Genomic DNA, 24,116 nt, shown 5'->3' on the forward strand with positions numbered 1-24,116 from the left:
GTCTGTTGATTTTTTTCATGCTGTTAGAAACGGGAATATCTGGTCGTTTGATTCAGAATGTCTCTCAGGGTATTGAGATAATGTTTTGACTGATGTTATTGATTCAGAATGTCTCTCAGGGTATTGAGATAATGTTTTGACTGGTGTTATTGATTCAGAATGTCTCTCAGGGTATTGAGATAATGTTTTGACTGGTGTTATTGATTCAGAATGTCTCTCAGGGTATTGAGATAATGTTTTGACTGATGTTATTGATTCAGAATGTCTCTCAGGGTATTGCGATAATGTTTTGACTGATGTTATTGATTCAGAATGTCTCTCAGGGTATTGAGATAATGTTTTGACTGGTGTTATTGATTCAGAATGTCTCTCAGGGTATTGAGATAATGTTTTGACTGATGTTATTGATTCAGAATGTCTCTCAGGGTATTGAGATAATGTTTTGACTGATGTTATTGATTCAGAATGTCTCTCAGGGTATTGAGATAATGTTTTGACTGATGTTATTGATTCAGAATGTCTCTCAGGGTATTGCGATAATGTTTTGACTGATGTTATTGATTCAGAATGTCTCTCAGGGTATTGAGATAATGTTTTGACTGATGTTATTGATTCAGAATGTCTCTCAGGGTATTGAGATAATGTTTTGACTGGTGTTATTGATTCAGAATGTCTCTCAGGGTATTGAGATAATGTTTTGACTGATGTTATTGATTCAGAATGTCTCTCAGGGTATTGAGATAATGTTTTGACTGATGTTATTGATTCAGAATGTCTCTCAGGGTATTGAGATAATGTTTTGACTGGTGTTATTGATTCAGAATGTCTCTCAGGGTATTGAGATAATGTTTTGACTGATGTTATTGATTCAGAATGTCTCTCAGGGTATTGAGATAATGTTTTGACTGGTGTTATTGATTCAGAATGTCTCTCAGGGTATTGAGATAATGTTTTGACTGATGTTATTGATTCAGAATGTCTCTCAGGGTATTGAGATAATGTTTTGACTGGTGTTATTGATTCAGAATGTCTCTCAGGGTATTGAGATAATGTTTGACGGATGTTATTGATTCATTAAAAATGGTAGTGATACTTTCCAGAAAATGCATCTCTCCAAGAGCATTTCTCATCAATTCTGACCTAATGCTGCTCATTGATGATATTGATTTAGTCTCGTAAATGGAGAAATGATGTACAGTCGATTCCTGATGATGAATTGATTATCCCACATCATCCTATATTGATGATAAACCACTGTTTGTCTACGTGCAGTTATCGTTTCCCTTTACTACTTTACTAGTGGAGGCTGGTGGGAGGAGCTATAGGAGTTATCGTTTCCCTTTACTACTTTACTACTGAGGGCAGTAGTTGATTCCATTCCAGCCCGTCCTCCTAAAGCTCCTCCCACCAACCCCCAGTGACTGAGGGGTATCATTAAGCAATAAGGCACAAGGAGGTGTAGTATATGGCCAATATACCACGGCTAAGGGATGTTCTTAGGCACGACTATATTGGCCATATACCACAAACCCCTGGGGTATCTTATTGCTATCAGAAACTGGTTAGCAATATAACTACGGGAGTAAAAATAAATGTTTTGTCATACCGGTGGTATACGGTCTGATATACCACGGCTGTTAGCCAATCATCATTCAGGGCTCGAACCACCCAGTTTGTATTACAAAGTGGGTTCAATAACTTTGATAAACAACCAAAAATAATGACTGATAATCAGGTGGATTGAGACAGCTAAAGTTTGATATGGGTTTTTGGTTTAGTCAAATTGACCAAGCCCATTTCAAGCGTATATATATTTTGTAGGCTAGTTTGCTAGCTAACTCAGGGACATGCTTTGTAGTATACACCTCTGGTCAGTAGGCTGGCTGCCTTGCACAATAATAAACCTCCACCCATCTGGCGACGCTGTTGTATGTTTCCGGGTTCCAGAAGAACCAAGGAGTTTTCGAAAATTCCTCGACTAGAACACGGAAGTAGGATTGGAGGTGAACAAAGATCTGTATGTAATGATGAGATGCTCATGTCACTCAATCCTGACAATAAAAATCATTGTCTTAAAAGTAGGAATGCAGGCGACAAGATTAGGTCCGAAAAAAATCAATTGAAATGTATCGGGATTATTTTGGACAGATTTTTGGCGAGTGTAACCTCTCGTTTCGCCTCTTCCTCTCTGAGGTTACTTGGTTTTGATTTTGAACGTTATTGTTGTGGAGTAAAGAAAGACCTAGTTAGCTACTGACTGAACTAAATAGGCTACCCAACTCCCAGTCGTCTGAAATATGTCTAAACTACAGTTGTTGCGTGTGTTTTTAAATGAGCGTTTAACCGCGGCTGCTGTGGAGATTTTCGGTGCAGTTGAGAAAACGGTAGTGGAGTACCAGGAGGAGAATGATCGGCTACGGAGACTGCTGGGGATCACACCGGAGATACAACTATGTAGAATAGGTTAGTATGTAGCGCTACTGATTGTTAGATATAGTTCTACTCAATTAGTCAAATGCTTAGGTAAATAGAGATCACAGTTTCAACCAAATGTTTTGAATGAAATGTTCTACCTAACTACTGTATGTATTGGTCTACGGGCCTAAAGCAATCAAGCGTTTATCTGTATAATTTACTAGATTAAATAAACCATTAAAGCCATTAACAATTATTACGTAGGCCTATGATTATATAGGTGTCTGCATATTTGATTACTTATCTAAAGCATTCAAATCTAATTGTATTTGTCACATGCTTCGTAAACAGGCATAAACTAACTAGTAAGCTTACTTATGGCCCTCCAACAATGCAGAGAGAAAAATAATAAAGATAACACAGGGTTCTCCCCAAAGAATGTGAGGGGCGCTGCGCCATCTTGTGGACTGAATGCTCCACTATGTAAAACGTGTTATGATATTAGGACGTGTTTTGCTTTAGATTGCAGGACATGGCAGTTGCAGGTGTAAGAAAACACAAACATCTCTGAGCCCAGAGTGGGGCTCTGCCCTCGTACTCAGTAGCACCACCTTGTTAAAAAATCCTGGGGAAACACTGACAATGAGTAACGATACTGTTGTATACAAGGGGTACCAGTATAGCTGGACACGGGGTACCAGTATAGCTGGACACGAGGTACCAGTATGACTATATATACACAGGGTACCAGTATAGCTCTATACACAGGGTACCAGTATTGCTGTATACACGGGGTACCAGTATAGCTATATATACACAGGGTACCAGTATAGCTCTATACACAGGGTACCAGTATAGCTATATACACTGGGTACCAGTATAGCTCTATACACAGGGTACCAGTATTGCTGTATACACGGGGTACCAGTATAGCTATATATACACAGGGTACCAGTATAGCTCTATACACAGGGTACCAGTATAGCTCTATACACAGGGTACCAGTATAGCTATATACACTGGGTACCAGTATAGCTCTATACACAGGGTACCAGTATTGCTGTATACACGGGGTACCAGTATAGCTATATTTATTTATTTATTTTTATTTCACCTTTATTTAACCAGGTAGGCAAGTTGAGAACATGTTCTCATTTACAATTGCGACCTGGCCAAGATAAAGCAAAGCAGTTCGACACATATAACGACACAGCGTTACACATGGAGTAAAACAAACATACAGTCAATAATACAGTATAAACAAGTCTATATACGATGTGAGCAAATGAGGTGAGATAAGGGAGGTAAAGTTAAAAAAAAGGCCATGGTGGCAAAGTAAATACAATATAGCAAGTAAAACAATGGAATGGTAGATTTGCAGTGGAAGAATGTGCAAAGTAGAAATAAAAATAATGGGGTGCAAAGGAGCAAAATAAATAAATAAAATAAATACAGTTGGGAAAGAGGTAGTTGTTTGGGCTAAATTATAGGTGTGCTATGTACAGGTGCAGTAATCTGTGAGCTGCTCTGACAGTTGGTGCTTAAAGCTAGTGAGGGAGATAAGTGTTTCCAGTTTCAGAGATTTTGTAGTTCGTTCCAGTCATTGGCAGCAGAGAACTGAAGGAGAGGTGGCCAAAGAAAGAATTGGTTTTGGGGGTGACTAGAGAGATATACCTGCTGGAGCGTGTGCTACAGGTGGGAGATGCTATTGTGACCAGCGAGCTGAGATAAGGGGGGACTTTACCTAGCAGGGTCTTGTAGATGACATGGAGCCAGTGGGTTTGGCGACGAGTATAAAGCGAGGGCCAGCCAACGAGAGCGTACAGGTTGCAATGGTGGGTAGTATATGGGTCTTTGGTGACAAAACGGATTGCACTGTGATAGACTGCATCAAATTTGTTGAGTAGGGTATTGGAAGCTATTTTGTAAATGACATCGCCGAAGTCGAGGATGATCAGTTTTACAAGGGTATGTTTGGCAGCATGAGTGAAGGATGCTTTGTTGCGAAATAGGAAGCCAATTCTAGATTTAACTTTGGATTGGAGATGTTTGATGTGGGTCTGGAAGGAGAGTTTACAGTCTAACCAGACACCTAGGTATTTGTAGTTGTCCACGTATTCTAAGTCAGAGCCGTCCAGAGTAGTGATGTTGGACAGGCGGGCAGGTGCAGGCAGCGATCGGTTGAAGAGCATGCATTTAGTTTTACTTGTATTTAAGAGCAATTGGAGGCCACGGAAGGAGAGTTGTATGGCATTGAAGCTTGCCTGGAGGGTTGTTAACACAGTGTCCAAAGAATGGCCGGAAGTATACAGAATGGTGTCGTCTGCGTAGAGGTGGATCAGAGACTCACCAGCAGCAAGAGCGACCTCATTGATGTATACAGAGAAGAGAGTCGGTCCAAGAATTGAACCCTGTGGCACCCCCATAGAGACTGCCAGAGGTCCGGACAGCAGACCCTCCGATTTGACACACTGAACTCTATCAGAGAAGTAGTTGGTGAACCAGGCGAGGCAATCATTTGAGAAACCAAGGCTGTCGAGTCTGCCGATGAGGATGTGGTGATTGACAGAGTCGAAAGCCAGATCAATGAATACGGCTGCACAGTAATGTTTCTTATCGATGGCGGTTAAGATGTCGTTTAGGACCTTGAGCGTGGCTGAGGTGCACCCATGACCAGCTCTGAAACCAGATTGCATAGCAGAGAAGCTATGGTGAGATTCGAAATGGTCGGTAATCTGTTTGTTGACTTGGCTTTCGAGGACCTTAGAAAGGCAGGGTAGGATAGATATAGGTCTGTAGCAGTTTGGGTCAAGAGTGTCCCCCCCTTTGAAGAGGGGGATGACCGCAGCTGCTTTCCAATCTTTGGGAATCTCAGACGACACGAAAGAGAGGTTGAACAGGCTAGTAATAGGGGTGGCAACAATTTCCGCAGATAATTTTAGAAAGAAAGAGTCCAGATTGTCTAGCCCGGCTGATTTGTAGGGGTCCAGATTTTGCAGCTCTTTCAGAACATCAGCTGACTGGATTTGGGAGATGGAGAAATGGGGAAGGCTTGGGCGAGTTGCTGTTGGGGGTGCAGTGCTGTTGACCGGGGTAGGAGTAGCCAGGTGGAAAGCATGGCCAGCCGTAGAAAAATGCTTATTGAAATTCTCAATTATGGTGGATTTATCAGTGGTGACAGTGTTTCCTATCTTCAGTGCAGTGGGCAGCTGGGAGGAGGTGTTCTTATTCTCCATGGACTTTACAGTGTCCCAGAACTTCTTTGAGTTAGTGTTGCAGGAAGCAAATTTCTGCTTGAAAAAGCTAGCCTTGGCTTTTCTAACTGCCTGTGTATAATGGTTTCTAGCTTCCCTGAACAGCTGCATATCACAGGGGCTGTTCGATGCTAATGCAGAACGCCATAGAATGTTTTTGTGTTGGTTAAGGGCAGTCAGGTCTGGGGAGAACCAAGGGCTATATCTGTTCCTGGTTCTAAATTTCTTGAATGGGGCATGCTTATTTAAGAAGGTTAGGAAGGCATTTAAAAAAAATACCCAGGCATCCTCTACTGAAGGCGATGAGATCAATATCCTTCCAGGATACCCTGGCCAGGTCGATTAGAAAGGCCTGCTCACTGAAGTGTTTCAGGGAGCGTTTGACCGCTGACCCATTTCGGATGCAGGCAATGAGGCAGTGATCGCTGAGATCCTGGTTGAAGACAGCAGAGGTGTATTTAGAGGGCAAGTTGGTTAGGATGATATCTATGAGGGTGCCCGTGTTTACGGCTTTGGGGGGGTACCTGGTTCATTGATCATTTGTGTGAGATTGAGGGCATCAAGCTTAGATTGTAGGATGGCTGGGGTGTTAAGCATGTTCCAGTTTAGGTCGCCTAGCAGCACGAGCTCTGAAGATAGATGGTCGGCAATCAGTTCACATATGGTGTCCAGAGCACAGCTGGGGGCAGAGGGTGGTCTATAGCAGGCGGCAACGGTGAGAGACTTGTTTTTAGAGAGGTGCATTTTTAAAAGTAGAAGTTCAAATTGTTTGGGTACAGACCTGGATAGTAGGACAGAACTCTGCAGGCTATCTTTGCAGTAGATTGCAACACCGCCCCCTTTGGCAGTTCTATCTTGTCTGAAAATGTTGTAGTTTGGAATTAAAATTTCAGAATTTTTGGTGGTCTTCCTAAGCCAGGATTCAGACACAGCTAGAACATCCGGTTTGGCAGAGTGTGCTAAAACAGTGAATAGAACAGACTTAGGGAGGAGGCTTCTAATGTTAACATGCATGAAACCAAGGCTATTACGGTTACAGAAGTCATCAAAAGAGAGCGCCTGGGGAATAGGAGTGGAGCTAGGCACTGCAGGGCCTGGATTTACCTCTACATCGCCAGAGGAACAGAGGAGGAGTGGGTTAAGGGTACGGCTAAAAGCAATAAGAATTGGTCGTCTGCAACAGAGAGTAAAAGGAGGTTTCTGGGGCGATAAAATAGCTTCAAGGTATAATGTACAGACAAAGGTATGGTAGGATGTGAAGACAGTGGAGGTAAACCTAGGTATTGAGTGATGAAGATAGAGATATTGTCTCTAGAAACATCATTGAAACCAGGAGATGTCATCGCATGTGTGGGAGGTGGAACTAATAGGTTGGATAAGGTATAGTGAGCAGGACTAGAGGCTCTACAGTGAAATAAGCCAATAAACACTAACCAGAACAGCAATGGACAAGGCATATTGACATTAAGGAGAGGCATGCTTAGTCGAGTGATCAAAAGGGTCCAGTGAGTAGAGAGGTTGGTTGAGGTCACGGCGATTTAGACAGCTAGCTGGGCCATCGGTAGCAAGCTAGCATAGGATGGAGGTCTGTTATTAGCCACCTCGTGCGTTTCCGTCGGTAGGATTAGTGGTGTTCCGTGTGGTCGAGGGGATGAATCCAAATCACGCAAAAAAAATTACTAAAAATAGATATAGTTATAGAGGCCCAAGAAAAAATAAAATACAAATAAATAAATTGTCCGATTCAGATAGCAGCCGATAAGACAGTTAACGATTAGCGGACCGCAGATGGGCGTTCAGGTAACGTCGCGACGGAGGAGCCAGCCGGATAACTCCTTCGGGTAGATAACGTCGGCAGTCCAGTTGTGAAGGCCCGGTGGAGCTCCGTAGGCAGTAAAACGGGTCCGGATAGGTGACTGCAGCCCAGGAGTGATTGATGGAACTCTTCAGCTGGCTAGCTCCGGAATAATTTATGTTCCTTCTGGAATCGACGAAAGCCGATAGTCACACGGATAGCAGCTAGCTAGCTGCGAGATCCAGGTATGAATGTCCAGAGTTAGCGGTTGAAATCCAGGAACGTGGAGAGAAAAATAGGTCCGGTATGTTCCGAGCCGCGCCGTACAAAACTGGCGATAGATTTTCGAGTTAAAGGATAGCTGATGACTACAAACCGTGGTTAGCTGAATACTAACGTTTAGCCAGTAAAGAAGCTAACTAGCTTCTGATTAGCTTCTGGATTAGCTTCTGATTAGTTTATGGATTAGCTTCTGGCTAGCTTCTGGTTAGCTTCTATGGAGGATTACAGATTTGAGGTAAATAATACTTTTTTTAAAGTTTTAAAAATATAAGTTGGTGAGACGGGTTGCAGGAGAGTGTTTTGAAGATGAGTTCATGGAAGAAAAAATATATATATAAAAAGATATGCAAAAAAAGTTGTAAATATATATATACGGGACACGACAAGACGAGGACAAAAGACGTATGAACTGCGATGCCATCTTGGAACAATCGATCAATACACATGATGCTGTATCCAGAACTATGGAAAACATGGGGTACCAGTATAGCTATATACACAGGGTACCAGTATAGCTATAGACACAGGGTACCAGTATAGCTCTATACACAGGGTACCAGTATAGCTATATACACGGGGTACCAGTATAGCTCTATACACGGGGTACCTGTATAGCTCTATACACAGGGTACCAGTATAGCTATATACACAGGGTACCAGTATAGCTATATACACAGGGTACCAGTATAGCTATATACACAGGGTACCAGTATAGCTCTATACACAGGGTACCAGTATAGCTATATACACAGGGTACCAGTATAGCTATATACATGGGGTACCAATATAGCTATATACACGGGGTACCAGTATAGCTATATACACAGGGTACCAGTATAGCTATATACACAGGGTACCAGTATAGCTATATACACGGGGTACCAGTATAGCTATATACACGGGGTACCAGTATGACTATATATATATATACAGGGTAGCAGTATGACTATATATATATATATATATACACAGGGTACCAGTATGACTATATATATATGGACAGGGTACCAGTATGAATATATATACAGTGGGGCAAAAAAGTATTTAGTCAGCCACCAATTGTGCAAGTTCTCCAACTTAAAAAGATGAGGCCTGTAAATGTCATCATAGTTACACTTCAACTATGACAGACAAAATGAGGGGAAAAAATCCAGAAAATCACATTGTAGGATTTTTTAATGAATTTATTTGTAAATTATGGTAGAATAGGTTTGTATGTATATCTACTGATAGCTAGCTATAGTTCAACTCAGGCATGTCTGTATAGGTAACCTCTGCTCCTCCTCTCCTTCCCTCCAGACTCCCTGCAGCTCTCTGTCTCTGAAGAGGAGGTTCCCCCTGAGCAGCAGCACTGTGAGGAGGAGTGGAGCCCCAGTCTGGGACAGAAGGACCCAGAGACCAAACAGATTAAAGAGGAACAGGAGGAAGTCAGGACCAGTCAGGAGGAAGAGCAGCTTCAAGGGCTCGTTGATACCAAAGACTCCATATTCACTACTTCCTGTGTGAAAAGTGAATGTGATCTGGAGAACCCATGTCAAGAAGCCGTACTAGCTGAACACCCAACTCTCAGTCCACTGAAAACATCTAAACTACAGTTGTTCTGTGTGTTGTTAAATGAATGTTTAACGGCATCTGCTGCTGAGGAGATTTTTGGTGCGATTGAGGAAACAGTAGCAGAGTACCAGGAGGAGAATGATCTGCTACGGAGACTGCTGGGGAGGACACCAGAGATACAACTATGTAGAATAGGTTAGTACATAGTTAGCAATAGTTCTAGTAAATGAATAAACTGTTTAGGCTTTCAGTGGTCACCATTTCAACATTTTGTAGAAGTGGTTTTAGCCCCAACGTGGCAGTGCTTTCCCTTTGCTTGGACAGCAGCTCCACACATTTATGTTCCATTCTGACTCCAGTGCCACATTGGTGATAAAACGTTCCTTTTGATTAGCTGAGGATGATGATGATTTGGTCACGTGTGATGCGCTCTATACTGAACAAAAATATCAATGCAACATGCAACAGTTTCAAAGGTTTTACTTGAGTTAAAATGTATTTTTCGGGAAATCAGTCAATTGAATCAAATTCATCAGGCCCTAATCTATGGATTTGACATGACTGGGAATAGACATATACATCTGTTGGTCACAGATATCCTTTAATAAAAGGGAGAGGCGTGGACCAGAAAACCAGTCAGTATCTGGTGTGACCATGTACCTCATGCAGCGCGACACGTCTCCTTCATCTGTTGGTCACAGATATCCTTTAATAAAAGGGAGAGGCGTGGATCAGAAAACCAGTCAGTATCTGGTGTGACCACCATGTACCTCATGCAGCGCGACACGTCTCCTTCATCTGTTGGTCACAGATATCCTTTAATAAAAGGGAGAGGCGTGGATCAGAAAACCAGTCAGTATCTGGTGTGACCATGTACCTCATGCAGCGTGACACGTCTCCTTCATCTGTTGGTCACAGATATCCTTTAATAAAAGGGAGAGGTGTGGATCAGAAAACCAGTCAGTATCTGGTGTGACCATGTACCTCATGCAGCGCGACACGTCTCCTTCATCTGTTGGTCACAGATATCCTTTAATAAAAGGGAGAGGCGTGGACCAGAAAACCAGTCAGTATCTGGTGTGACCATGTACCTCATGCAGCGCGACATGTCTCCTTCACATAGAGTTGATCCTTGAGACATGAGGCAGTGTATTATCATGCTGAAACATGAGGTGATGGTGGGGGATGAATGGCACAACAATGGGCGTCAGGATCTCGTCACGGTATTTCTGTGCATTCAAATGGCCATCGATAAAATACAATTGTGTTCATTGTCCGTTGCTTATGCCTACTCATACCATAAACCCACTGCCACCTGCCTGCCTGCCTGCCTGCCTGCCTGCCTGCCCATACCATAACCCCACCATTGGGCACTCTGTTCACAATCATGACATCAGCAAATCGCTCGCACAATGACGCCACACACGTGGTCTATGGTTGTGAGGCCAGTTGGACGTACTGCCAAATTCTCTCAAATTATGTTGGAAATGAGAGAAATGAGCATTTAATTCTCTGGCAACAGCTCTGGTGGACATTCCTGCAGTCAGCATGCCATTTGCACGTTCCCTCAACTTGAGACATCTGTGGCACTGTGTTGTGACAAAACTGCACATTTTAGAGTGGCCTTTTATTGTCCCCAGCACAAGGTGCACCTGTGTAATGATCATGCTGTTTAATCAGCATCTTGATATGCCACACCTGTCAGATGGATGGATTATCTTGGCAAAGGAAAAATACTCCCTAACAGGGATGTAAACAAATTTGTGAAAACATTGAGAGAAATAAGCTTTTTTGTGCGTAATGGACAATTTCTGGGATCTTTTGTTTCAGCTCATGAAACATGGGACCAACACTTTACATGTTGCGTTTATATTTTTGGTCAGTTTAGAAACAATTGGTCCTTGATTGCTATACAGATTTTGGAAACCTTGGTCACTAACCTTAATGACATTACAAATGCAGAATGTACACTTGCTGTTTTACCACAGATTTCCACAGAGATGTTTGTTTAACTTGCTGTTTTACCACAGATTTCCACAGAGATGTTTGTTTAACTTCCAGCCAAAATGTTGTGTCCGAGTTTCCACAAGAAGTGTCTTACAATTCAGAAAGTATTCAGAGCTTTTTACACATTTAGTTACATTAGACATTTATTCTAAAACAGATTAAATAGTTGTTTTTACTCATCAATCTATTCACAATACCCCATAATGACAAAGCAAAAAAAAACATTTTTTTAGTAGTTTTGGTTCATTTATAAAAAATGTAAAAATGATATCACATTTACATATGTATTCAGACCCTTTACTCAGTACTTTGTGGAAGCACCTTTGGCAGCGATTACAGCCTTGAGTCTTCTTGGGTATGACTCTACAAGCTTGGCACACCTGTATTTTGGGAGTTTCCCCCATTCTTCTCTGCAGATCATCTCGAGCTCTGTCTGGTTGAATGTGGAGCGTCGCTGCACAGATATTTTCAGGTCTCTCCAGAGATGTTCGATCAGGTTCAAGTCCGGGCTCTAGCTGGGCCACTCAAGGACATTCGGAGCCATTCCCGAAGCCACTCCTTCGTTGTCTTGGCTGTGTGCTTAGGGTCGTTGTCCTGTTGGAAGGTGAACCTTCGCCCCAGTCTGAGGTCCTGAACACTCTGCAGCAGGTTTTCATCAAGGATCTCTGTACTTTGCTCCGTTCATCTTTCCCTCGATCAAGTCTCCTTGTCCCTGCCGCTGAAAAACATCCCCATAGCATGATGCTGCCACCACCATGCTTCACTGTAGGGATGGTGCCAGGTTTCCTCCAGGCGTGACCCTTGGCATTCAGGCCATAGAGATCAATCTTGGTTTTATCAGACCAGGTAAGCTTGTTTCTCATGGTTTGAGAGTCCTTTAGGTGCCTTTTGGAAAACTCCAAGCAGGCTGTCATGTGCCTTTTACTGAGGAGTGGCTTCCATCTGGCCACTCGTCCATAAAAGCCTGATTGGTGAGTGCTGCAGAGATGGGCACCCGAGTGGCGTAGTGGTCTAAGACACTGCATCATAGTGCAAGAGGCGTCACTGCAGTATCTGGTTCAAATCCAGGCTGAATCACATTCGGCCGTGGTTGGGAGTCCCATAGGGTGGCGCACAATTGGCACAGCGTCGTCTGGGTTTGGCCGGGGTAGGCCGTCATTGTAAATAAGAATTTGTTCTTAACTGACTTGCCTAGTTAAATCAAGATTTTTAAAAAACGGTTGTCCTTCCGGAAGGTTCTCCCATCTCCACAGAGGAGCTCTGGAGCTTGTCAGAGCGTTCATCGGGTTCTTGGTCACCTCCTTGACAAAGGCGCCCAGGTCGGGGCGAGGGGATGGACGTAAAAAGTCTATACTGTTACATTGATGCTGTTGACCCGGATCACTGGTTGCTGCGGAAAGAGGAGGAGCTCAAAAGGGGGGTGAGTGTAGCCGATGTGAAATGGCTAGCTAGTTAGCGGTGGTTAACCCTTCTCCCCAGATTGTTCAGTTTGGCTGGGCGGCCAGACTCTAGGAAGAGTCTTAGTGGTTCCCAACTTCTTCAATTTAAGAATGATTGAGGCCACTGTCTTCTTGGGGACCTTCAATGCTGCAGACATTTTTTCGTATTCTTCCCCAGATCTGTGCCTCGACACAATCCTGTCTCGGCGCTCTACGGAAAATTCCTTCGACCTCATGGCTTGGTTTTTGCTCTGACATGCATTGTCAACTGTGGGACCTTATATAGACAGGTGTGTGTCGTTCCAAATCATGTCCAAGCCATTGACTTTACCACAGGAGGACTCCAATCAAGTTGTAGAAACATCTCAATTATGATATATGGAAACAGGATGCACCTGAGCTCAATTTTGAGTCTCATAGCAAAGGGTCCGAATTATTTTGTAAATTAAGTATTTATTTATTTTGAATACATTTGCTAAAAATATCTAAAAACCTATTTTCTCTTTGTCATTATGGGGTATTGTGTGTAGCTTGATGAGGGAAAAATAATAATTAGAATAAGGCTGTAACGTAACAATGTGGATAAAGGGAAGGGGTCTGAATACTTTCCTAATGCCCTGTAGTTCAGGGAAACGCAAAACACCTCTTATATGTATACAATTATTTTGCGGTGATATGAAAGGAAAGTTTTGAAGGTTTCCAAAACCGTTGTCAAAAATGTCCAGTTCCAGTCAGCTGATTCTATCCTTCTGGTTAGTTCCAGTCAGCTGATTCTATCCTTCTGGTTAGTTCCAGTCAGCTGATTCTATCCTTCTGGTTAGTTCCAGTCAGCTGATTCTATCCTTCTGGTTAGTTCCAGTCAGCTGATTCTATCCTTCTGGTTAGTTCCAGTCAGCTGATTCTATCCTTCTGGTTAGTTCCAGTCAGCTGATTCTATCCTTCTGGTTAGTTCCAGTCAGCTGATTCTATCCTTCTGGTTAGTTCCAGTCAGCTGATTCTATCCTTCTGGTTAGTTCCAGTCAGCTGATTCTATCCTGGTTAGTTCCAGTCAGCTGATTCTATCCTTCTGGTTAGTTCCAGTCAGCTGATTCTATCCTTCTGGTTAGTTCCAGTCAGCTGATTCTATCCTTCTGGTTAGTTCCAGTCAGCTGATTCTATCCTTCTGGTTAGTTCCAGTCAGCTGATTCTATCCTTCTGGTTAGTTCCAGTCAGCTGATTCTATCCTTCTGGTTAGTTCTAGTCAGCTGATTCTATCCTTCTGGTTAGTTCCAGTCAGCTGATTCTATCCATTCCTTCTGGTTAGTTCCAGTCAGCTGATTCTATCCATTCCTTCTGGTTAGTTCCAGTCAGCCGATTCTATCCATTCCTTCTGGTTAGTTCTAGTCAGCTGATTCTATCCATTCCTTCTGGTTAGTTCTAGTCAGCTGATTCTATCCATTCCTTCTGGTTAGTTCCAGTCAGCTGATTCTATCCATTCCTTCTAGTTAGTTCCAGTCAGCTGATTCTATCCATTCCTTCTGGTTAGTTCTAGTCAGCTGATTATATCCTTCTGGTTAGTTCCAGTCAGCTGATTATATCCTTCTGGTTAGTTCCAGTCAGCTGATTCTATCCATTCCTTCTGGTTAGTTCCAGTCAGCTGATTCTATCCATTCCTTCTGGTTAGTTCTAGTCAGCTGATTCTTTCCATTTCTTCTGGTTAGTTCCAGTCAGCTGATTCTATCCATTCCTTCTGGTTAGTTCTAGTCAGCTGATTCTATCCATTCCTTCTGGTTAGTTCCAGTCAGCTGATTCTATCCATTCCTTCTAGTTAGTTCCAGTCAGCTGATTCTATCCATTCCTTCTGGTTAGTTCTAGTCAGCTGATTCTATCCATTCCTTCTGGTTAGTTCCAGTCAGCTGATTCTACCCTTCTGGTTAGTTCCAGTCAGCTGATTCTATCCTTCTGGTTAGTTCCAGTCAGCTGATTCTACCCTTCTGGTTAGTTCCAGTCAGCTGATTCTATCCTTCTGGTTAGTTCCAGTCAGCTGATTCTATCCTTCTGGTTAGTTCCAGTCAGCTGATTCTATCCTTCTGGTTAGTTCCAGTCAGCTGATTCTATCCTTCTGGTTAGTTCCAGTCAGCTGATTCTATCCTTCTGGTTAGTTCCAGTCAGCTGATTCTATCCTTCTGGTTAGTTCCAGTCAGCTGATTCTATCCTTCTGGTTAGTTCTAGTCAGCTGATTCTATCCTTCTGGTTAGTTCCAGTCAGCTGATTCTATCCTTCTGGTTAGTTCTAGTCAGCTGATTCTATCCTTCTGGTTAGTTCCAGTCAGCTGATTCTATCCATTCCTTCTGGTTAGTTCCAGTCAGCTGATTCTATCCATTCCTTCTGGTTAGTTCCAGTCAGCCGATTCTATCCATTCCTTCTGGTTAGTTCTAGTCAGCTGATTCTATCCATTCCTTCTGGTTAGTTCTAGTCAGCTGATTCTATCCATTTCTTCTGGTTAGTTCCAGTCAGCTGATTCTATCCATTCCTTCTAGTTAGTTCCAGTCAGCTGATTCTATCCATTCCTTCTGGTTAGTTCTAGTCAGCTGATTATATCCTTCTGGTTAGTTCCAGTCAGCTGATTCTATCCATTCCTTCTGGTTAGTTCCAGTCAGCTGATTCTATCCATTCCTTCTGGTTAGTTCCAGTCAGCTGATTCTATCCATTCCTTCTGGTTAGTTCTAGTCAGCTGATTCTTTCCATTCCTTCTGGTTAGTTCCAGTCAGCTGATTCTATCCATTCCTTCTGGTTAGTTCTAGTCAGCTGATTCTATCCATTCCTTCTGGTTAGTTCCAGTCAGCTGATTCTATCCATTCCTTCTAGTTAGTTCCAGTCAGCTGATTCTATCCATTCCTTCTGGTTAGTTCTAGTCAGCTGATTCTATCCATTCCTTCTGGTTAGTTCCAGTCAGCTGATTCTACCCTTCTGGTTAGTTCCAGTCAGCTGATTCTATCCATTCCTTCTGGTTAGTTCTAGTCAGCTGATTCTATCCATTCCTTCTGGTTAGTTCCAGTCAGCTGATTCTATCCATTCCTTCTGGTTAGTTCTAGTCAGGCAGCTTAGTTTCCCATTCAGAGGACCCCCCACTTTCCCTTAGTTCTTACAGGTCAAGGTCTTTAGCGTCACAAACATCTGAGGATGTGAGGATGTGAGGATGCCTGTTGGTCCGGAGACGGCACCCCGTCCAGAAGTTGGAGAGTTTTGCACTTTTCAAACACCTGAAACCCATTTTTACCTGCAATCTAGAGCCATAATTATTATGCTTAAATCTATGTAAAAAAAAAAAATAAACAAGTTCATTTTTCTGCATATCTCTTGAACTGTCTTGTATCCTCCTGACTGGTCTTCTTTTTCTTTTTTTTCTTTTTAAGAAACTAAATATACTTCTCTGCTAAAAATCTGTGTAAAAGATTGAAATTAATCTAAGTCTTATTTAGTACATTTGTATTTGCTTGCTTTTCTAAAGTCTACTAACCTTGTCAGCAGGCATGCCAGCTAAGATAGTTAAGACAAGCTAGCTACTCTAACTTGATTGATAGCCTGAAATGGCTTCTGGGTAGCCAGTTATGAGGTTGGGAGACTAGCTCAAACCAACTTCAGAAAATTGCTAGGTGTCTAGAAGTATCGTGTAGAAACACCAACAACAACAAAACCTTCAAAAAAATAAATACAATTTTATCCATAAAGGACCAGTCAAAAGTTTGGACACACCTACTCATTCAAGGCTTTTTCTTTATTTTTTACTATTTTCTACTCTGTAGAATAATAGTGATGACATCAAAACTATGAAATAACACATATGGAATCATGTAATAACCAAAAAGTATATTTGAGATTCTTCAAAGTAGCCACCCTTTGCCTTGATGAGAGCTTTGCACACTCTTGGCATTCTCTCAACCAGCTTCACCTGGAATGCTTTTCCAACAGTCTCTTGGCATGTTAACCCACCACCTATATGGCTTGTGTGAAGGAAAGCAAATACCTAGCTAGCTATCTGCACTCAGGCTGTATAGATCATAGAGATCCATGCTAAGGAAGCAAATACCTAGCTAGCTGTCTGCACTCAGGCTGTATAGATCATAGAGATCCATGCTAAGGAAGCAAATACCTAGCTAGCTGTCTGCACTCAGGCTGTATAGATCATAGAGATCCATGCTAAGGAAGCAAATACCTAGCTAGCTGTCTGCACTCAGGCTGTGTAGATCATAGAGATCCATGCTAAGGAAGAACATTGAAATTGAATGTCATAGAGATCTATAATTCATGAGTGATTCCAAATTATGTTATAAATAACCTCTGCTCCTCCTCTCCTTCCCTCCAGACTCCCTGCAGCTCTCTGTCTCTGAAGAGGAGGTTCCCCCTGAGCAGCAGCACTGTGAGCAGGAGTGGAGCCCCAGTCTGGGGCAGGAGGACCCAGAGACCAAACAGATTAAAGAGGAACAGGAGGAAGTCAGGACCAGTCAGGAGGAAGAGAAGCTTCAAGGGCTCTTTGATACCAAAGACTCCATATTCACTCCTTCCTGTGTGAAAAGTGAATGTGATCAGGAGGACCCACTTCAGTCCTTGACTCTTCCCCAAACCCAGACTGTGGAGAACAGAGAGAGAGACTCTAAACCAGTGGATTTCACACCTTTTGTCACTGTGACCCACATTAAGGGTCTCAACATTCCCTGTGACCCTCCAGATAATCAAAACATTGCCTCCAGACACAGTTCAGCTGTAAGCAGCTACACAGTAGGACTTGACAACAGTCCACCATTGGATACCAGTCCACCATTGGATCCCAGTCCACCATTGGATCCCAGTCCACCATTGGATCCCAGTCCACCATTGGATCCCAGTCCACCATTGGTTCCCAGCCCACCATTGGATCCCAGCCCACTATTGGAGAAACACTGTTCCAAATCCAGCACCACGTCTAGAAAAACTTACCACTGCCGTGACTGTGGAGAAACATTTGCTCTGAAAGCTGACCTGCAGAGACATGTGACTTTCCCCAAGAAGAGACTCAGTGACTGCAGCTTCGGCAATAAACTCTACAACTCCACCTGTAAACTGAAGGCCCATGTCCAACTCTGTCACAGTGGTAAACCCTGTATCTGCCCTGTTTGTGGCAAGACCTTCAAATATAAAGGAGGTCTCCCCAGGCACATGAGGATTCACAAAGGAGAGAAACCATTTAGCTGTGGTGACTGCGGGAAAAGCTTCAATCAGAAGGGGAACCTAACTGAACATGTATTGATTCACACAGGCGAGAAACCTTTTAGCTGTGGTGACTGTGGGAAAAGCTTTGGGCTCAAGCGGTACCTAACCATGCATAGACTGACTCACACAGGAGAGAAACCGTTTAGCTGTGGAGACTGTGGGAGGAGCTTTAATCGCAAGGCTGTCTTAACCATGCATATACGGACTCACACAGGAGAGAAACCATTTATCTGTGGTGACTGTGGGAGGAGCTTCAGGCATAAGGGCTGCCTTAAGATACATGTACTGACTCACACAGCAGAGAAACGATTTAGCTGTGGAGACTGTGGGAAAAGCTTCAATAAGAGGGGGAACCTAAAAGTGCATATACGGACTCACACTGGAGAGAAATCTTTTAGCTGTGGAGACTGTGGGAAAAGCTTCAATACGAGGGGGAACCTAACCAGACATGCACGGACTCACACCAGAGATAATTCCTTTCACTGTGGGGAAAGCTTCAATGAGAAGGGGCACCTAAATGAACATATACAAACTCACACAGGGGAGAAACGATTTATCTGTGGTGACTGTGGGAAAAGCTTTAAGCATAAGGGGTGCCTTAAAATACATATATTGTCTCACACAGGAGAGAAACCATATAGGTGTGGTGACTGTGGCGAAAGCTTCAATGAGAAGGGGCATCTAAATGAACATATACAGACTCACACAGGAGAGAAACCTTATAGCTGTGGTGACTGTGGGGAAAGCTTCAATCAGAAGGTGGACCTAAAGAGGAATATACGGATTCACACAGGAGAGAAACCACATGGCTGCTCCGTCTGTGGTAAAGGATTCACTCATAAGTCTCATCTGCTGAGGCATGTGGATAAAATCCACAAAGGAAGAAAACAGGACAGAAACTGAAAGAACATTCGGACAAAGAGATTATCTGTCAGGTTAGTGAATAGAAAGGCAGGATGTGGACAAATCTCTTAGGAAGCAACAGTGATATGGCCTCATCAAATATGCAGACGACATGGCTCTGGTTGCTTGCCTGGAGGTCAAGTCCATCTCCAGATACTCCCAGTCCATTGACTGCCTCTTGACGTGGTTTGACAATAGCTTCCTTGACCTTAACGTCGCCAAGACTAAAAAACTGTACCTTGGAGGAAAGAACGCTGGGAAATGGAAGCCCTTCTCTTGAGCTTGTCACTATGGAAGGATGTGGAGCAAGTCACACATTTTAAATACTTTGGGACAATTTTAGACCACAAACTTCTAGTAAAACACTGACCTCATCTACAAAAAGGCAAGGCCGTTTCTTTCCCTACTTAAGATAGTATGACGTTTTAATACAAGCAAACTCACACGGATCGTGGTACACAAATACCAGATTGAGTGTTCTGTTTTATTTTATTTACTTTTCTGCTCTTTTGTACACCAGAATCTCTACTTGCACATCATCATCTGCTCATTTATCACTCCAGTGTTAATCTGCTGAATTGTAACTATTCGCTCCTATGGCCTATTTATTGCCTACCTCCTCATGCCTTTTGCACACACTGTATATAGACTTTCTTTTTTCTACTGTGTCATTGATTTGTTTATTGGCTTGTTACTGGCTTGTTTATTGTTTACTCCATGTGTAACTCTGTGTTGTCTGTTCACACTGCTATGCTTTATCTTGGCCAGGTCGCAGTTGCAAATGAGAACTTGATCTCAACTCGCCTACCTGGTTAAATAAAGGTGAAATAAAATTTTAAAAATGGGTTTCATTCTGACATTTCATTCTGACATGTAAATGTTTATTTAATGTGTTTCATTCTGACACGTACATATTTATTGTGTTTCATTCTGACACGTACATATTTAATGTGTTTCATTCTGACGTAAATATTTATTGTGTTTCATTCTGATGTACATATTTATTGTTTCATTCTGACATTTCATTCTGATGTACATATTTATTGTGTTTCATTCTGATGTACATATTTATTGTTTCATTCTGACATTTCATTCTGACATGTACATATTTATTGTTTCATTCTGACATTTCATTCTGACATGTACATATTTATTGTTTCATTCTGATATTTCATTCTGACATGTACATATTTATTGTTTCATTCTGACATTTCATTCTGACATTTCATTCTGACATGTACATATTTATTGTTTCATTCTGATATTTCATTCTGACATGTACATATTTATTGTTTCATTCTGACATGTACATATTTATTGTTTCATTCTGACATTTCATTCTGACATGTACATATTTATTGTTTCATTCTGACATTTCATTCTGATGTACATATTTATTGTGTTTCATTCTGACATGTACATATTTATTGTTTCATTCTGACATTTCATTCTGACATGTACATATTTATTGTTTCATTCTGACATTTCATTCTGACATGTACATATTTATTGTTTCATTCTGACATTTCATTCTGACGTAAATATTTATTATGTTTCATTCTGACATGTACATATTTATTGTGTTTCATTCTGACATGTACATATTTATTGTGTTTCATTCTGACATGTACATATTTATTGTTTCATTCTGACATTTCATTCTGACGTAAATATTTATTGTGTTTCATTCTGACATGTACATATTTATTGTGTTTCATTCTGACATGTACATATTTATTGTTTCATTCTGACATTTCATTCTGACATGTACATATTTATTGTGTTTCATTCTGACATGTACATATTTATTGTGTTTCATTCTGATGTACATATTTATTGTGTTTCATTCTGACATTTCATTCTGACATGTAAATGTTTATTTAATGTGTTTCATTCTGACATGTACATATTTAATGTGTTTCATTCTGACATGTACATATTTATTGTGTTTCATTCTGATGTACATATTTATTGTGTTTCATTCTGACATTTCATTCTGACATGTACATATTTATTGTGTTTCATTCTGATGTACATATTTATTGTGTTTCATTCTGATGTACATATTTATTGTGTTTCATTCTGACATTTCATTCTGACATGTACATATTTATTGTGTTTCATTCATGTACATATTTATTGTGTTTTTCATGTACTGATGACATTTCATTCTGACATGTAAATTTATTGTGTTTCATTCTGACATGTACATATTTATTGTGTTTCATTCTGACATTTCATTCTGACATGTAAATGTTTATTTATTGTGTTTCATTCTGACATGTACATATTTATTGTGTTTCATTCTGACATGTACATATTTATTGTGTTTCATTCTGACATTTCATTCTGACGTAAATATTTAATGTGTTTCATTCTGACATGTAAATGTTTATTTAATGGGTTTCATTCTGACATGTAAATGTTTGATGTGTTTGTTTTATCCTTTTATTGTAACTCTGACCGTCAACGACACATTTTCATTCTGTTTAAACGTACTATACAATAAAGGTTGTCTTATCTGCTTTTCTTAAAGTTATCTTAGTCTCTGGATCATTCATGCTGTGGGTTACAGGAAAATAGACGTGTGATCGATTTACTTGTAAATCAAATTTGACACCAAGTAATTGTACACAAGGTCTCTACATACATAGAGGATGGAGCAGGGGGCTGCCATACTACAGCACCTGTGGAGAAATTGCTGTAAGTGCCTTGCTCAAGGGCCCAATGGCAGGTTTTGCATCTAGGATTTGATACTAGCAACTGCTTACTTCCTGACAGATTCTTCCAATCAGATCCAGGATTGGAACTGGCAAACCTCCGCTTGTGGTCTTGTCTCTCTTAACCACTAGACTACGGTCTTGTCTCTCTTAACCACTAGACTACGGTCTTGTCTCTCTTAACCACTAGACTACGGTCTTGTCTCTCTTAACCACTAGACTACGGTCTTGCCTCTCTTAACCACTAGACTACGGTCTTGTCTCTCTTAACCACTAGACTACGGTCTTGTCTCTCTTAACCACTAGACTACGGTCTTGCCTCTCTTAACCACTAGACTACGGTCTTGCCTCTCTTAACCACTAGACTACGGTCTTGCCTCTCTTAACCACTAGACTACGGTCTTGTCTCTCTTAACCACTAGACTACGGTCTTGCCTCTCTTAACCACTAGACTACGGTCTTGTCTCTCTTAACCACTAGACTACGGTCTTGCCTCTCTTAACCACTAGACTACGGTCTTGCCTCTCTTAACCACTAGACTACGGTCTTGTCTCTCTTAACCACTAGACTACGGTCTTGCCTCTCTTAACCACTAGACTACGGTCTTGCCTCTCTTAACCACTAGACTACGGTCTTGCCTCTCTTAACCACTAGACTACGGTCTTGTCGGTCTTCTCTTAACCACTAGACTACGGTCTTGTCTCTCTTAACCACTAGACTACGGTCTTGCCTCTCTTAACCACTAGACTACGGTCTTGCCTCTCTTAACCACTAGACTACGGTCTTGCCTCTCTTAACCACTAGACTACGGTCTTGTCTCTCTTAACCACTAGACTACGGTCTTGCCTCTCTTAACCACTAGACTACGGTCTTGCCTCTCTTAACCACTAGACTACGGTCTTGCCTCTCTTAACCACTAGACTACGGTCTTGCCTCTCTTAACCACTAGACTACGGTCTTGCCTCTCTTAACCACTAGACTACGGTCTTGCCTCTCTTAACCACTAGACTACGGTCTTGCCTCTCTTAACCACTAGACTACGGTCTTGCCTCTCTTAACCACTAGACTACGGTCTTGCCTCTCTTAACCACTAGACTACGGTCTTGCCTCTCTTAACCACTAGACTACGGTCTTGCCTCTCTTAACCACTAGACTACGGTCTTGCCTCTCTTAACCACTAGACTACGGTCTTGCCTCTCTTAACCACTAGACTACGGTCTTGTCTCTCTTAACCACTAGACTACGGTCTTGCCTCTCTTAACCACTAGACTACGGTCTTGCCTCTCTTAACCACTAGACTACGGTCTTGCCTCTCTTAACCACTAGACTACGGTCTTGTCTCTCTTACTAGACTACGGTCTTGTCTCTCTTAACCCACTAGACTACGGTCTTGCCTCTCTTAACCACTAGACTACGGTCTTGCCTCTCTTAACCACTAGACTACGGTCTTGCCTCTCTTAACCACTAGACTACGGTCTTGCCTCTCTTAACCACTAGACTACGGTCTTGCCTCTCTTAACCACTAGACTACGGTCTTGTCTCTCTTAACCACTAGACTGGTCTTGTCTCTCTTAACCACTAGACTACGGTCTTGTCTCTCTTAACCACTAGACTACGGTCTTGTCTCTCTTAACCACTAGACTACAGTCTTGTCTCTCTTAACCACTAGACTACAGTCTTGTCTCTCTTAACCACTAGACTGGTCTTGTCTCTCTTAACCACTAGACTACGGTCTTGTCTCTCTTAACCACTAGACTGGCCTTGTCTCTCTTAACCACTAGACTACGGTCTTGTCTCTCTTAACCACTAGACTACGGTCTTGTCTCTCTTAACCACTAGACTACGGTCTTGTCTCTCTTAACCACTAGACTACCTACCACCTGTTGGAGGAAAGTATTGTAGGAAACTCATAGGTCTCCCCCCTGTTCAAAGTCTCTTGATGTTTTCACGTCATTAGAAACAGGATAATCTGGTCATCTGTGTTGGTAATGTCTCTCAGGGTGATGAGAGGTGTTATTTCTACATTAGAAACAGGATAATCTGGTCATCTGTTTTGGTAATGTCTCTCAGGGTGATGAGAGGTGTTATTTCTACATTGAACATGTGTACTTTTCAGAAAATAGCTCCGTCCATCTGTCCAAGACTATTTCTCATCCATCTTCATCTAATGCTGCTCATTCATGATAGTGTTTGAATGTTTTTGGGAAGTAATGATTTACAGTCAACTTCTGATAAGTTGCAAACTCTCTTTTAAGGAACTATAGTGTTTTTCTAGTCCCAAGTTCAATAACATTCTTTGTAAAATCTCCTGACAACCGCATTTTCTAGTTTAGTGCACACTGTCACATCAGTCCCAAGACAGTTATCAGGAGTCACCTGTGTTACAATGTATTTTCCTTTATTGGGCTCCTGAGTGGCACAGCGGTCTAAGGCACTGCATCTCTGTGCTTGAGGCGTCACTACAGACACCCTGATTTGAATCCAGGCTGTATCACAACCGGCCGTGATTGGGAGTCAC

The 24,116-nt window shown here is 42.0% G+C and overlaps 1 protein-coding gene across 1 annotated transcript; it reads left to right on the forward strand.

Annotated features, from left to right (window-relative positions):
- Nucleotides 1-1,997: 1,997 nt before the first annotated feature.
- On the forward strand, nucleotides 1,998-19,997 carry LOC115124052 (oocyte zinc finger protein XlCOF6-like). The gene is made up of 3 exons (XM_029653424.2): nucleotides 1,998-2,463; nucleotides 9,046-9,495; nucleotides 17,092-19,997. Exons 1-3 carry the CDS (start codon nucleotides 2,298-2,300, stop codon nucleotides 18,876-18,878), a joined length of 2,403 nt encoding a protein of 800 aa, XP_029509284.1. The 5' UTR covers nucleotides 1,998-2,297; the 3' UTR covers nucleotides 18,879-19,997.
- The last annotated feature ends 4,119 nt before the right edge of the window (nucleotides 19,998-24,116 follow it).

The sequence above is a fragment of the Oncorhynchus nerka genome, linkage group LG12, assembly GCF_034236695.1.
Source record: "Oncorhynchus nerka isolate Pitt River linkage group LG12, Oner_Uvic_2.0, whole genome shotgun sequence".
Classification (NCBI taxonomy): Eukaryota; Metazoa; Chordata; class Actinopteri; order Salmoniformes; family Salmonidae; genus Oncorhynchus; species Oncorhynchus nerka.